This window comes from Tachyglossus aculeatus, chromosome 10 (assembly GCF_015852505.1).
Source record: "Tachyglossus aculeatus isolate mTacAcu1 chromosome 10, mTacAcu1.pri, whole genome shotgun sequence".
Lineage (NCBI taxonomy): Eukaryota > Metazoa > Chordata > Mammalia > Monotremata > Tachyglossidae > Tachyglossus > Tachyglossus aculeatus.
Genome location: NC_052075.1, coordinates 24,489,843 through 24,506,690, shown reverse-complemented (window position 1 = coordinate 24,506,690; position 16,848 = coordinate 24,489,843). Strand labels below are relative to the sequence as shown.

The 16,848-nt window shown below is 42.2% G+C and overlaps 1 protein-coding gene across 4 annotated transcripts in view; it reads right to left on the bottom strand.

Moving 5' to 3' along the window:
- CTNNA2 (catenin alpha 2) overlaps positions 1–16,848 on the bottom strand; it is a 1,073,907-nt gene that overhangs the window by 89,811 nt on the left and 967,248 nt on the right. For all 4 annotated transcript variants that reach the window (XM_038752080.1, XM_038752081.1, XM_038752083.1 and 1 more), the window contains 3 exons: positions 9,672–9,764; positions 9,279–9,435; positions 3,704–3,904 (listed from right to left, as the gene is read on the bottom strand). In XM_038752080.1, the coding sequence (XP_038608008.1) occupies positions 3,704–3,904; positions 9,279–9,435; positions 9,672–9,764 (451 nt within the window). The remainder of the gene's footprint in view (positions 1–3,703; positions 3,905–9,278; positions 9,436–9,671; positions 9,765–16,848) is intronic.

The following is a 16,848-nucleotide window of genomic DNA, read 5'->3' as shown; positions in this document are numbered from 1 at the left end:
TCTCAGTCTAACAGCGAAATCTAGCTGGGTGGTCCCACAGTACTGTTTGCTCCTACCCCTGCAGTTGGGGAAATTGACATGGCCAATGGTGGGGCGGCCTTACTTCCCTTTCTCCTCCTCAGCCTTCCAGGGATAACTTTCTATCTGCCCAGCATCTTTCCTCTAGCCTTTCATTTTGCTCTTCTTTCTACTCACTTCTTTTGTGAGTTTCTCTCTGTTTCCCACTGGTTCCTTTTCCATGCCCTGTTGACATTTGTACCCATCCCCTTGGTATTTTGGGAATTACACATCCGACAGTCTTTTCCCTTGGCTTTCGACTTCTCAGTTTGTTCCAGGAGTTCTGCCTCCTGGAACAAAGGAAGAGGTGTTTGGTGGAAAGAGAGAAGAGAGATGGGAATTGCAGCAACAATAAATCCCAAGCAGATGGATGGGAACTTCCTCATGCCACTTATGCTCAAATTCCATACATTTGTTGATTTGAACTTATGTATCCTCTTTAGGTCTCATGTTTTGATGCTTCTTGCCATGACTTCTGTAGACAATCTATGGTATTTATCAAGCACTTACTGAGCACTGCATTAAATGTTTAAGAGAGTACAACATAGTTGGTAGACATGATCTCTCCCACATGGAGCTAACAATTTAGTTAAAGAGAAAGTAAAATAAATTCCGGGTAGGGGAAACAACAGAGTATAAGGATAAACAAAACTGTTCTGGGGGTGGAGGGGGTATCCAAGTGCTTAGGGGATATAGACACTGATGGGACAGAGACTAGGTTTGAGAGATGAGAGGTTCGTCAGAGTCCCCTAGAGAAGATAAGATACTTGGGTTTTAGGTACACATGTTTGAATGCATGCAATAGGGACATAAAATGAAGGGATGATTTTATAGAGGCAACTGATTGGTGTCAGGTGGAGGGGGAATGGGGAAAGGGAAATTAAGAAAGTAGTGTGGCCTAGTGGAAAGAGCACAGGTCCAAGAGTCGGAGGACCTTAGAGAGAGAGAGAGAGAGAGAGAGAGAGCAGCCAGGTAGTTGATGCAGTAGTCAAACTTGAATATGACAAGTTCCTGGAACAGCATGGTGACTGCCTAAATGGAGAGGAAGGGGAAGATCCTGGAAATGCTCTGGAGAAAGAACTGATAGGACTTGGGCTAAAAGAGAGGGAGGAGTCAAGTATGAAGTCAAGATTGCCGGTAACAAGGTTGGAGTAGAAGGATGGTAATGGACGGCAGATACAAGATAACTAGGTTGGATACAGTCCCAGTCCCACATGAAGCTCACAACCTAAATCGGAGGAAGGAAAATTTAATTCCCAGTTTTTTTTACAGATGTGGTAACTGAATCACAGAGAGGCTAAGTGACTTGCCCAAGGCCACACAGAAAACAAGTGGCAGAGTTGAAATTAGAACCCAGATCCTCTAATTCTTGGGCGTGTACCCTTTCCATTAGGCCATGCTGCTTTATGGCCTTTAGCCAATTTACAGAGCGATTGCTGGAGATCCCTTGAAGTAAGCAAGATCCAACCTGTTTAGGCCCTTCTCCCCTCTTTGTCGTACATCCAAACACAAAAGAGGAAAAAAATGCCATATGGAGTGACCTAAAGTCTTGGACCATTTCTGCTTGGAGATGGTAACAAAGCTGAATGCCCTGCTCTTCCCAGGTTTAAGGAATGCAAGCAATCTTTTTCACAGGAAGCCGTGGTAAATATCTGCTAATTGAAATGTGAGATTCTTCAATTATCCTTTTTTAAAATTCCAAGACTAGGAGGCCACTTGGGAAAGGAAATGATCTTTTGAGATGCTCCTCATTATGTTCACATTGCTTCCATTCTTTTTTCCAGCTGCTATCCAGTCTTTTCGTCTTTCACTGTTCTTACCATGAATTTTCTTGACACAGGTCACTGGGTAGTCTCAAATACTTTTTTATTGTGTAGAGATACATTTTGCGACTAATATGGTCCTTGTAACACCAAATTCTGCTCATTTCTGCATCCTTCCTCCTAGACAGGGGTTATAAAGGACATTTGGAGGTCTCGGCATCGAGGTATATAACAGAAGTCTAAAGGACTTTAGGTCAGATTGAATTTTGAAAGCCCAACTTCCAAGATCAGCCTTGCCCATAGCTTGTCATTTTCTTTAGAATGCATAACTCCAAGGCTCCCAAGGCTCAGGGTCTGAAATCCATCTACCTCATTCTCCCTCCTTTGTAACAATGAAGGGTACACACACACACACACACACACACACACGTGCGCGCACGCTCTTTCACCCAACCACACACTCACACTCATAGAGATGACTGGAGCAGGACAGAATGAAGAGGGAGCCTAGAATTGGTGACCCATGACAAGAAGGAGAGTGGACACAACTATTTCACTAGTCAGTAGGCTCCTTGAGGATCCTACCAACTAGGGCAGGTGATCATTTCTACCAACTATATTATCCTTTCCCAAGTGCTTACTACAGCACTCCACACAAAGTAAGCACTCAATAAACACACTGACTGAACTACACACACTTCCACCACTTGCCCAAGAGGAGAGTTTTGTTTTGAAGAGTTTTCTAAGTGTCGAGCGTTGTGTAAAGTCCTGAGGTAGATACAAGACTAGAGCATCACAGGATTCACAGCCTAGGCCGGGGAAACAGGCGAAAACAGCTACTAACAATAGATTGTGTTAACCCACCAAGAAGATAATGTCAAGACCTCCAAAAGAGTGGATCTTGGAGGTGAGTGTCCACAAACTCCCAAGTGCTCTAGGTAAACAGCCCTTAGTTACAAACCATCTTCAGCCACCCAAAAGTTCTAAAGGATATCCTCCGGCATGCTGGCTCCTGCAGCCTCCACGTTGAGGCTGATTGAGACGTGCTTGGCAGATACTTGGAGGGGCTCCAGGCCACTTACAATAGTCCACCACAGAAACAGACACCCCAAAAGGAGAGGTTCTCATTCATTCATTCGTATTTATTGAGAGCTTACTATGTTCAGATCTCTGTATCTCTGTATCTCTGTATCACTTGGGAGAGTACAATATAACAACAAACAGACACATTTGCTGTCCACATTGAGCTTACGGTCTAGAAGGAAAGTTCTCCCACTGACTCTCTTCATCTGGGGAGGCAGACCAAATCTCGGCCTTATCCTCCTCATTCCTTGTCCCTCCCCAAGGGACAGGTTCTTCCAGCTCTGCTTTTTTATATCCAGTCCCTGAGGGAGGTCTTAGCCATGGCAGAAACCCAGGCAGAGGCAGTTATTCCAGCTGAGTCTGGACTGGAGGGAAACAAGTCTAATTCTGCACTACTCCAAGTAGTGATACATACTTGCCAGGATGCTCTGACCCCACCATCACTGACATGAAAGACTAAGTCTCATTCATTCAATATGTCCACATAAGCCACCTTCCATGGAAATTCATACATTCCTACACCTGCAGATCCAGATTCATTTCAGACTTTAAGGCCTGTTACAATCTGTTCCAACTGAGCAAAATAAATACGATTTTCTCCAGCAAGACCGGCTCACAGTGAGTTGAACCTGAGTGTTAAGAAAAAAAATTATTAAGCTGAGAAATCTTGACCCTCGAATCTCCAGCAAGAATACGCAGTACTTGGAAGCCCAGTGGCTCTCCTAAGTGAGGTTCCTAAATGGGTTGAGATAGATCATTATTTCTCTGACACTTGAGCTAGTTTGTCGAGTCCTGCTTACCTGTCTCCGAGAGCAACTTGGTAGCTTCCAGCACTTTCTCGGTGTAAACTCCAGCCTCGTAGTTTTCCATCTCAGCATTAATAATGTGGATAACCCTGGCGGCACGGCCACGGATGGCACCTGCGGTTCGGTCCAATGTGTCAACATCTCCCTCCTGGAGAGCGATCACACATTTATTCACATCCTCCAGGATATGGTTTTCTGTGGGAAAGGGACACACACATATGCACAGTATTTTTCTGGACATGCCACTAGCCCAACGTTTCCCCTTCTAGCTTCCCATTTCCCCTAACTAATCCCAGCATGATGTAAACTCACCTGCTTACCTGAGCAACATCCTGCTTCTATGGGGACTACTGAGCCTCAGTTACCTCATCTGTAAAATGGGGATTAAGACTGTGAGTCCCCCATGGGACAACCTGATCACCTTGTAACCTCCCCAGCACTTAGAACAGTGCTTTGCACATAGTAAGCACTTAATAAATACCATCATTATTATTATTATTACTGGGTTGAAAAAATCCCAGGTAATAAATTGCTAGCAATGGCACTTAGCCAACAGTAAAACTGACCATCTTTTAAATCACTTAACTGTATCAGAGCACAACAGCAGTAGCGTTTATTTTGTCACTGTTTTTTTTTTAAAAAGAAAATAGATGAGGAGATGAGGCTTTTCCCCTTGCCTTGCCCCTTGCCTGGCAGAAAGGTAAGCCCAGGGCTGCTTTCACCATGGAGCCTACACTGGTCCACTGCCCCCCAACCTTCCCATCCACTGTCACATCCCCTCTCTGCCAATTCCACGGAGCCCTAAGCACAGAGTCTCTGCCTCCCATGGGGCAGCCCCAGGCTGCCATTGCAGTTTTTTCCCCAATCCCTCATCTCTCCTGCTCCAAACCTCAGTCTGAGCTGAGCTCTGCTTTGTAGAGAGGGAGATTCACAATGTACTGTCATCCGTGTGAACCAGGCTGAGCCCCAGTTGTGGAGAGAGGGCTCCAAGCTGCCACTGCCCTTTCATTCATTCATTAATTCACTCAATTGTGTTTATCGAGCACTTACTTTGTGCAGTGCTCTGGAACCACCATGCCCACATCCTCTTGCTGTGTTCTTTCACCTGCCCGAGAGCCACCACAACTCTGGACCACCTCCATGGAGCACTGGGGCCTCTGGGACTTCCAAGACCTCCCCCCAGCCCCCGACTCCTTACTAGTCCCAGGACCTGAACCAATGGCCAAATGTTGAGAAGTTCTGGGATGAAGTGGGATAAAAATTGCCTAACTTGGGGTGAGCTGCTATCTCTGTGTTCTCTACCCACACCTGTCTGGGAGAAGGAGCATAAAGCATTAAGTAAGTGCTGCTGAAGGCCTGCATCAGAGCTGAGGTTCATACTTCTGCACTGATGGCTCTGTGAAAACTCTGACATCTACTCTTGGCCCCCAGCACTCCATCAATAATAATAATGATAGCATTTATTAAGTGCTTACTGCATGCAAAGCACTGTTCTAAGTGCTGGTCAAGACTGAAGGAGTCAGCCCAGACTAATTCCTTCTGCTGACACCATCAAGAGAAGAACCCAGACTGAGCGGACCAATTGGCTCACCCATCTCAGCTCACTGGTGGAGACATACTGTGAGCCCAGTAGAATGCTCTATATGATAGCTCTTCAAGGATTATGACTATTGAGGGAGTGGACAAGGGATTTTCTTGATGGTTTCAGCTTTCATGGTGAGACCTGGATTGAATGTCATATTGGGTTCATTTCTTCTCATTCAAGATGGCCCCCATGGGCTGCTAGCCAAACAGCCATCCATCATTCCAAAAATGAACTCCAAACTTGTTCATCTGAAACACGCCATTACCTCATTCATAGATGGTAAAAAAAAAACAAAAACAAACCATGCAGCATTGGAACATTGTGGAGGTTTGGTGGTTGGACCAAAGGTGGGATTGTCTGAAAGAGTAAACAACACAACAGCCATAGTTGATGCTGCTGAATGGTTGTTTTTGCTGTATTTACCCTGTTCTTTCTGTCCTCCCACTTTGAGACTGTGCTATCCCTATGGGTCAGGAACTGGGACTGAATCAGTGTTCCTGGATTCTCTCTGCAGTTTTGTACACTGCTTTGCTCACTATAAACCCTTACAGATGTCATTAGTACTAATGCTATTACTTTCCTGCAAAACAAGTGGATTTTAACTATCTCATTTAATTTTCATTGCCTTTTTTGGTATCATCACCCGCTGTCTTTTGAGCACCCCTAGAATTCCAGAAAGGTGTTAATGATCGCTATGATAATCTAGAGACAGAATAACCTTATGGGCGGTTAGGGATTAATTAGGGTTTTAAGTAAATGATGTGCTTATTTAAATCCTATTTCATCTGAGATAAAATGTCTTCTATTACTTTCAAATAGGAACAATCCTCAACCTTTTAGGGATAATCCGATGGGATGGGCATAGGGCAGATGATCTAATACAGTTTCCTCATTTCTAAACCTCTGAAATCCTGCGGGCCCAGCAAAATATGGATTCCTTCACAAGACTGATAGAGAAATGCACGTTTTGAAACATTATTAATGTTATAATTTACATGCAATGGAAAATGTTAGAATGTTTGCAACACTGCTAGTTAATTTTGTATGAGCTGGGCCTCCTTCTGAAAATCAGTTTTCCTTTTGTAATATTCATAGCTAGAATTATCTAGCCCAAATCAATTAATGTTTTATACAGAGGGATTTTACAAATCAGGTTCAGCTTTCTGAGAACCAAAGTAACTGGGATTCTTTTAAAAACAGAAAACTAGTGATTTTTAAATGAGATTTCTGGTCGGGTAGAAATTCCCCTCAGAACACATAGATATTTTAAAAAGTCAATAATGGCATTCTGAGATGTCTCTTGGGCCAAGCTAGTAATTTACAGATGTAAATGTTTTGGGAAGACTGGGGAGTGGCGAGAAGGGGAGGTCCTAAATAACTGGACTACGCCTAGCATATCAGCAGGTCTTAAGGGGACTAGAAATTGGAAAGGAATTTGTTGATTCTGACTATCTAGTTGGAAGTGCCTCTGATTTTTAGAGGCCCAATTTTCCAATGGTCCACGTTCATTTTTCTGTCTTGGTTTGAAAGAGCCAGGTTACCACTGGAGATGAACCATAGCAGGTTATCAGATTGAGCTGGGCTAGTTCTTTATCTCTAGTAATTACATGAGGCAGCTGGGAACTGAGAGACAGTGAATGGGAGTCAGGGAAGGAAAGGAGCAGCATGGCATAGTGGCTAGAGCCCAGGCCTGGAAATCAGAAGGTCATGGTTCTAATCCCGGCTCCACCACATATCTGTTGTGTGACCTCGGGCAAGTTACTTCACTTCTCTGGGCCTCAGTTACCTCATCTGTAAAATGAGGGTTAAGAGTGTGAGCCCTATGTGGGACAGGGACTATGTCCAACCCAACTTGTATCTACCCCAGCACTTAGAATAGCACATAGTAAGTGCTTAACAAGTATCATAATAATAATAAGTATTATTATTATCATATTAAGAAAAACACTAGGTGGCCTGAGAAGGCCTGTTAGAATTTTGAAAATGCTTTCAAATGGCTATTTTATAAGTACATGGCTCACTTTCTAATATCAAGTGGTGACATTATCCTATTTTGAAAGTCCAAATCCGTATGTCTCCAAATCGTGACATATGTACCTCAAAGATACCCTATTAGGGGTTTTTGGTGGGTACTTTCATCCATGAGACTTAACTGGGGAAAAGACATAGACACTAGAGCATCAACCAAGGACACATTCCCGTGTTTCATCAGAATTATTTAGTAACCAACAGTAGGTTTAGAAGTGCTGTGTACAGGTTTTGTTGTCAGGCAACAGTCCCAATCTCAGCTCTCTCATTCATTCATTCAATCATATTTATTGAGCACTTACTGCATGCAGTGCACTGCACTAAGTGCTTGGGAGAGTACAATGCAACCGAATGGCCCAAAGTTTGCCATCACATGTTGGACTGTTACCTTCAGGTTTACACCTCAGACCACACATAATCTCCTTCCTATAGATAAACACTCTTTCAAATTTAACCAGGTCATGATTGATGTTTGTGAAGTTCTTTGAAGATGAACAACTATAGTTGTTAGGGGCAAATCAGTTTTCAGATACTGCCTTCCTATGAAGTGGTTGAATCTCTAAAACTCTTTTGCAGAGAAGTTCCAAAATCCGGTGGGTCCATAGCTTGTTTTGCTGGATGGTGTAATCGCTAGACTGTAGACTCTAGACTGGAAGCTCACTGTGGGAAGGGAATGTGTCTCATATTGTTATAGTGCACTCTCCCAAGCGTTTAGTATAGGCGCTGCATACAGTAAGCACTCAATAAATACGATTGACTGACTAACTTGGAGAGATTTTCATCAGCTCTTCTCTCACTGAACAGTATGTCTTTGGGATGCTGCACCTGAATCTGTCCAGTTCTGGTGCTAGAGTTGTATTTTCAATTTGCCTTAAAATGTTTACCCTCCTCTCAGCCCGGTGTCTCCTTAGCTTGTTAATGTATTCTGTTAAGTCCAGGATCTTTCTGGCCTATTCACCATGGATGGTTTCACATATACTGTAGCTTCCTTTCCGGGAGCTCTAGAATCATTATGCAAGGAGTTGATGCATTTAAAAAACCATCCAATGTCTCTACCATCAATGCAAATGAGCAAATGAATGCAGCAATAAAACCATACTCATACTCATAAGCTTTATACAACCCCATGGCTGTATATAGCTAAAGCTAAAGAATGAACACCTTCATGGGAGCAGAAAATAAAAAAGCAATGAAATACAATCATCGCCAGGAAAAGGGACAAAATGCTATCATCACTAGGACACACAGCTTCTGCTCACGCTAGTTTTAAAGGGAAAAAAACCAAACCTTAATTGAATCAAGCTGACCAAGGAAAAGGCCCTTTCCACATAGCTACTCTCACGTGTAGCCATGGGGAGCTGCATTAGCTCAGTAGAAATTAACTCTTTCTAGGCCCTGAAAAGCCATTTAGAAAAATACCTCTTGCTATGATTTAAGGAACAGAATTTGGACTCCCTAGTGGGTAGTTTACTTCCAGGCTGGGCATGGCAACTGCAGCCAAGGCTTTCTGGGATATGCCCTCAGGGGAATTTTTCTGGGCTCAACCTCGGTCACATGGCAAACTCCAACTCAAATGATTTTTTCACACTTGCCTGCCCAGGGGACTAGGGATCAGAGACATTTGGGGAAGGGACTGGCCCCACTTGACTTTTTCACAGCACTTCCCAACCCCATCAAAGGTGCTTAAACACCTGCTCTACTTACCCTGGGCACCTGTCCCAGTTTCCCACTATCTTCAGCATCAGTAGGTTCTGAGGCATGTCTAACATATGAGTCTATTGCTGCAATACAAAAACTTCAAACTTTAGGAGTTTGGGGAGAGTTTCTGTTTTTGGGGGGGCAGAGAACAGTTTCTGATTTCCAACCCAGTGACATCTGGAAAGCAACTTGCTTTAGATCCAACATACAACATATCTAACTCTTTTCTCACTTGGGAGACTCTCTGGGTCCAAATACCTGAGACGGAGAGGAAGTCGTCCACTGAAGTGATGTCATCTACAGCCTCAGTCAGAACTCGGACTTGCTTTTCCCACTGATCTTTGAAGACATCCATGTTATCCTGGGCAACTTTACTCTGAGGCCTCGCAGCCAGTGTGAGCGCGGCGTTTATTACCTATTAATCAGAATCAGTGGTTGTGAAGTGTCAAGTATGCCAACATGCACCTCAGGGGAAAGAACAGGTTGATGAAAGACTTCGTAAACGCAGAGGTTTGCTTTGAGATCATTCTGTTCATCAGTCTAGCCTCAAAGGATCAGTTTGATACTTGCTGCTTGGAAAACGATGGGGATAACAGAATGGAAGGGATCTATGGGTTTTCCCAAAATATTTTGTGGGTAAATTTGGCTCACCTGGGGACAGAGACTGTCAATCTGGGTTGCTGCCATACGCACCAGCTTCACACCTTCTTCATTATTGGAGATGGAACAAGCCAGATTGGCAACCTGTGATAAAGAGAAGTGAAAAGGTTACTGTAATTATGCAAAGAGTGCTTTTCCACTGAAGCTTCTCCAGAGTGGGAATCGTAGATAGAAGTAATATTTATTGAGCATCCACTTAGTGTTTGGGAAGTTTAAAATAATGAAGTGATCTGATGCCTGCCCTCAAGGAGTTTATGCTCTAATAAGGGAGACAAACTTAAACATACTTACAATAAAAATGATTAAAATGAATACACTGAGCAGCCAAAATGTGTGAATGCTAAGTTGTAAAAAATTCTCAAGTGCTAGATAATTGGATACAGATAAGTAGATATGCTTTCCAGCCTGGTGGAAACCCATATGGATTTAATTTATCTTGAAAGTCAACAGGACTCAGTCATCCAGCCAATATTTGGTTTCCAGAGCCCTCTCCAAAAGAGCATGACACCAGCGGTTACAGAGGATGATCAAGACACAAAACTTTCCTTCAGTCAGTTTAAATCTAGGGAGCTCATGACTCTTCTAGTGCCTAGAAACCACTTTGGAAGTAACCTGGGTCTCTTAAAAGGACATTTAATGGTGTTGGGATTTAAGTTGCCCCATGGCCTCTCCTCTCTCCATTAAAAGTAGGATGTTATTATTGTTAGGTAAACACCAGATACATCTGCCACCTTCCTACTGTGATACCAAGAGCCCCAGTTCCCTACATACTTTGGGCAGGCCAGGCTGTTGGAGAATTAAACAGTAGCAGTGTGCAGCCTCAGAAAATTTTAGAACTCTGGAAAGCTTTGGAATCTGAAAGCTCCTTTTGGGCAGGGATCATATCTACCAACTCTATTGAATTCTATGTTACAAAGCACTTAGTGCAGCGCTCTGAGATTGGCAAGGTACAGCAACTGGATCTAATTCCCACTGGGAATCATATAGTACTAAATATAGCACTTAATAAATACTATGATGACTGGTATAGTAACCACTCAAAAAATAGGACTGATTGATATAGCTGGGCTCTCGATATTCTTCTGAAAGCCTTCAGGTCCCTTTTAGCACCAGACTTGTTTTTCTCTGTTTCTCTTGTTTTTCTCTGTTTACATTGTCTTTTATGTTGTTTTGTTTTGAGATTATTTTTCTTTCCTAATATGTCTGTCAACAAACCATTCCTCACCTTAGTTTTAGCATGGGAGTCCCTGGAGGGCCAGGGATCATATCTACTCTTATCTGGGCAGTTTTTCACCACAGTTCAGTTCAGTTCTCTGCAGAGAATAAGCATTCAATAAATGCCATTAATACTACTACTGCTGCTAGAACTATTACTCCTACTGAAGCACTCTTTAGCAGGATGAATAAGGAATTTAGTAATAGTGTTCTGATAGCTGGAAAATGTTTATGCAGCTTGTAAAGCTAAGTGACAACCAAATGCTTCCTTGACTCTAACGGGTTCATTTCCTCTACATAGAGGATACTGACTGTTGGTCTTGTCTTATGCCATGGATTCATTTTCGACCCATAGCAACACAATGGACACAGCTCTCCCAGAAGGCCCCGTTCTCTGTCTGTAATCGTTCTGCTAGTGTAGCCATAGAGTTTCCTTGGTGAAAATGCAGAAGTGTTTTACCATTGCCTCCTTCTACACAGTCAACTTGAGTCTCCACCCTCGACTCTGTCCCATGCCACCGCTGCCCAGCATGGGTGAGTTTTGACTTGTAGCATATTGCCTTCCACTCGCTAGCCATTGCCAAAGCTAGGAATGGAATGGGTATGCCTCTGCTTGACTCTCCCTCCCATAGCAGAGACTGGTAGAGTACTGGAAACTCTCTGGATGCAACCTGAGTGGGGACTGACTGTTTATCTGTCCATATAGTCACAGGAATTTGTTTTGAATCCTGCCAGTTATGAATAAATCTATTAAACCAACTATCCTCTAATCGGTCCTGGACCTCTCAGAGAAAGTATCTTACTGTTTTCAAAGTACAAACTTCAACCCACTCTTGTGAAAACATATTGTGACTTTAGCTTTTGTTTTGTAGGTGGTCTACTGTTTCTCATTCCTTGTTCTTAACAGACTTTTGGAACCCACAATGTATGCAAGATTTTATTAAAGAAGCTGCATTAGTCTTTTAATTTGGCTTGTCCCACTGCAGCAAAGCTCTTATTTACATGAAGATTATTTGATCAATCAATCAATTAGACTTATTGAGCACTTACTGTGTGCAGAGCACTGCACTACGATTTTGGAAGCATACAACACGATATAACAGACACAATGAGTTTACAGTCTAGACGGATATTTGATACTAGTTTCACATCAATGTTTTATTTTAATGAAATGCAAAGGTTCTTTTCCAGTGTGTTTTTAAATTCTGTGCCATTGGTATTCATGGTCCCCAAAGGCATACAACCCAGTTGGAAATGATTCATCAATTAGTTAGAAAAAAAAATCCTTTCAATTTTCCTCTGGCCTTCCGTCATAGAATTAATCTGTTCCTGCTTTCAGCACACTCACTCCACTGTATAATCCTTGATCCATCTGTTCTCACCCAAACCCATTGGCCTCCATGGTTATTTCAAATTGGTCTGCATGTGACACAAAGACAAAATCTCCCAGAGCAAAACCTCCCTTGGGCTTTGATGAGTCTTCAAGACATAACCAAGTAAACATTATAGTCTGATTTGATGATTCTCATTTTAATTTCATAGTGAGACATATGATATTGTCTGTGTATTAACTGTCTTTTAGGACTGATGTCAGAAACATTGTCCTAAAACGACATCCTCCAAGTAAATTGCAATTTTATACATGCTTTTTTCCTTTCCTATGCATCAACAGTATTCTCTACCCTTTCCAAAGGAGAAAGACTAGAGTGACTAGAAATTAGGATGGAATGTCACAAATGCACCTTGAATTGATGCCCCTTTCAAATGCATTAGAGGATTTCAAGTATTTGCAACATTTAGGTTAGGGCACATGATTGTGCTTTTGAAGAAGTACGATTCTCTGAATTATTAAGAGATCTATTTTATAGATTTTTCTCTTTGGGTGGTTATCAGGATGAGCTCTCTTAAGACTCAGGAATAACATAGGCCTTTGGCTTTCTAAAGGAATGATGGGCACAGCGTTAAAGGAAACAACAATAGCATTATAATCACCATCTTAAAGCTTACTTGATCTCTTTGATTCTTCCAGCTTAGAAAACTTCTCATTGCACTGACACTCACCCACAATTTGCTTCCATTCTTTATCTCTGTAATAATTATCCAGGCTGCCTAGTAAAAACTGTGTGCATGTGTGTGAACATAAATATTATTACAGTACATGTATGTGTAAGCAAATAATGTACGTATACATGCCCTCTTCATTTTTCTATCATTAACATGATTACTGGAGTTGACTAACTCAATAACAGTTCAACTCTAATCGGCAAAAAATGTCCTAGACAATTTACAAAGCAGGGTGTTCTTTCTGACCAGCAAAACCTCCACCTCAATTAAGCCTTGCAATTCTTGATTTCAAGAAGTTGGTGAAAAGAACATTTTTAATTCAGGATTGATGCCAAGAGAAGATTCATTGTGGGCAGGGAACATGTCTACCAACACTATTATGCTGTACTCCAAATCACTTGGTATAGGGCTCTGCAAACAGTAAGTGCACAATAAATATGATTGATTGACTGACTGGTTTTTCAAAAGGAAAAACAACATAAGATTCACTGAAAACAAGAATCTTTTCCTCAACTGACTGCCCAGTTTACTGGCTCAATTTCCCAATCCCCCCCTCAAACCCATCCATGTAAACCCAGCCTTTCTTCTTTCTCCCTTATTCACCCTCTTTAGCTAAATAATAATAATAATAATGATAGCATTTGTTAAGCGCTATGTGCCAAGCACTGTTCTAAACACTCAGGTAGATACAAGGTAATCAGGTTGTCCCACGTGGGGCTCACAATCTTAATCCCCATTTTACAGATGAGGTGAGGTACAGAGAAGTTAAGTGACTTGCTCAAAGTCACACAGCTAAGTGGCAGAGTTGGGATTAGAACTCACAACCTCTGACTCCCAAGTCCATGCTCTTGCCACTAAGCCAGCTAAAGCATTAGCCATATCCAATTTGTCTAGGATTTGACAACCCCAGATCTGCCCTGCCACCATGGCAACAATAATCCACCTGTTTACTGGGAGTTTCATCTACAGAAAGAAGTATGGCCTTTCCCCTCTTGCAGAATGCCCTATGAGTGGCTTAAAGCCTAAATGGGAGGTTGCTGATTTCACAAAAGAAGGAGCCAAATGTTGGGAATCCGAGACTCCTAGTCAAGGTACTTTGAAGTCTTAGGTCAGTCAGGAAGATTGTGATGGGAGCCGTGTCCTGGGACATTGGGGACAACAAGCAATTAGAGTGACTCTTTTAGTGACTCTTTTGAGTCTATCTGGGAGTGAGACTCTCCCCAGTTATCTGAACTTCATGCACAAAGTCTATGAAAATGGAGCGCCATCGCATGAGTTGGGTCTGCATTGCTTGCTGCTACCATTTCTGGATCAGCTTTCCCTGCTGCTGTAGAAAACTGTATGCAAGAGGCAGGGGGTGGGTAGGGTCTGAGGTACACAGAGCTCCAAACTCAGGTTTTTCAGCCTCTTTAAGGCCAGGGTTTGAAGATAAGCCACCATGGTTTCCTGCCCAGACCAGCCCAGCCTCCCCTAATGTCACAAAATAATAATAGTAATAATAATAATAATGGAATTTGTTAAGTGCTTACTATGTGTAAAACACTGTTCTAAGCGCTGGGGAGGTGATCAGGTTGTCCCATGAGGGGCTCACAGTCTTCATCCCCATTTTACAGATGAGGTACCCGAGGCACAGAGAAGTTAAGTGACTTGCCCAAAGTCACACAGCTGACAGTTGGCATAGATGGGATTTGAACCCATGACCTCTGACTCCAAAGCCCGTGCTCTTTCCACTGAGCCACGCTGCCTCTCCTGGAATTCCCCTTCTGACCTTTTCAACCTTTAGATCGCTGGGGTGGCTATGGTAGTTTGTAACTTAAGGACTAGTTTCCTAGACTGACAATGCCTCACTCCCCATTCCAAAAACGGCTCAATTACTTGTCTTATCACTGCTGTCTCAGCCTGTTGATTCTATTGCTTCTTCTTTGTCATTCTTCTCATCTGTTTATCCCCCACCCCCAGCTAAATTGAAAGTCCCATTTGGGAGTTAGAATGTGCCTGTTTTACTTGTTACATTTATATATGCCTCAGCATTTAATGCAGTACTTGGCATTAAAAAAGCAGCATGACCTAGTGGAATGAGCACAGGCCTAGGAGTCAGAAGACATAGGTTCTAATCCCAGCTCCGCCACATGTCTGCTGGATGACCTTAGGCAAGTCACTTAACTTCTCTGTCTCAGTTACCTTACCTGTAAAATGGGGATTAAGATTGAGCCCCTTGTGGGGCAGGGACTGTGCCCAACCCAGTTGTCTTGTATCCACTCCAGCTCTTAGACCAGTGCTTGGCAAATTGATAGCGCTTAACAAATACCACAATTATTGTTATTGGCTCATAGTGAATGCTTAGCAAATCCTATAGTAGCCTAACAGGTGGACAAAGACTTTGAGCAAAGATATTACTGACTTGGACTAATGGTTCACTCAACCCAGGATTCAGGGTCACTAGGACAGACAGTGAAATCATGCGAAGCCAACCCTACTGGACACCCATCTATATGGTTCATTCAATCATATTTATGGACCCTACCCTAAATTTTCCCCTTGAAGGCCTGACTTCCACTCTATAACCCATTTTGACCTTTTTTTAAATACATTTATCCAGACCTCTATTGAACTTGTCAATATTTTCTTCCAGCAGGACTTCCTATAGTAATAAATTCCATACCGTTCTCATTGTGAAAAGTGTAGTTCTATTCGAACATCAAGAGAAAATAAATTATGCTTCGGTAGTTGACCTTTCCAGTTAATTGGGTATTAGCTGTTCCTAATAATAAAGCTGTTTGGTAATTTAGCTAAAACCTGATATGAAACACAAAGGGGAAAGATTCGCCAAGTGTATGTGATCAAATTACATTTTTAATTTAATTAAATTTTAGTTTCAAACACCATCACATATTTTAGTGCATATAACTTTAAAAAACTGAACCACTTAATAAGTTTTTATTACTTAGCATGCCATTTCAGTTTTGTTAAAACATACACCATCAAAATAAACTAGAATTATGCTTCAGAGGTATTTTAAATATGTGTTTTTAGAGTTCACACTTGGTCATAAATGCACATTTGAAGATCAATTTTACCTTCTTTTTCTTTACTACATCCCGATACCACACCATTGAAAGTTATGTATGTATTTGAGATAAATTATCTACTGCCTAGGCATAAGCATGAAAGGAGCAGTTAATACAGCATGGCTCAGTGGAAAGAGCATGGGCTTGGGAGTCAGAGGTCATGGGTTCAAATTCTGAATCCGCCAATTCTCAGCTGTGTGACTTTGGGCAAGTCACTTAACTTCTCTGTGCTTCAGTTACCTCATCTGTAAAATGGGGATTAAGACTGTGAGCCCCACATGGGACAACCTGATCACCTTGTATCCTCCCCAGTGCTTAGAACAGTGCTTTGCACATAGTAAGTGCTGAACAAATGCCATTATTATTATTATTATTAATGTGGAAATCAATTGTTCAAACATGCATATTCAGAGATGATTCCATCAGAAAGTATAAAAGTGCCTTTCAAACTTCTTATAGTGGATCACCTGATACAAATCTTCCAAGTGCTTTGCACAGAGTGAGCACTCCATAAATATCACTGATATTTATATTGATTTTAAAAAATCCCACATATACCTAATCGATAGAGAAGCAGCGTGGCTTAGTGGAAAGAGCCCAGGCTTGGAAGTCAGAGGACATGGGTTCTAATCCAGGCTCCACCCTATCTGCTGTGTGACCTGGGGCAAACTACTTCACTTCTCTGCACCTCAGTTACCTCAACTGTAAAATGGGGATTGAGTTTGTGAGCCCCACAGGGGAAAACCTGATTACCTTGTATCTACTCCAGTGCTTAGAACAGCACTTGGCTCAGAGTATGCACTTAACAAATACCATCACCA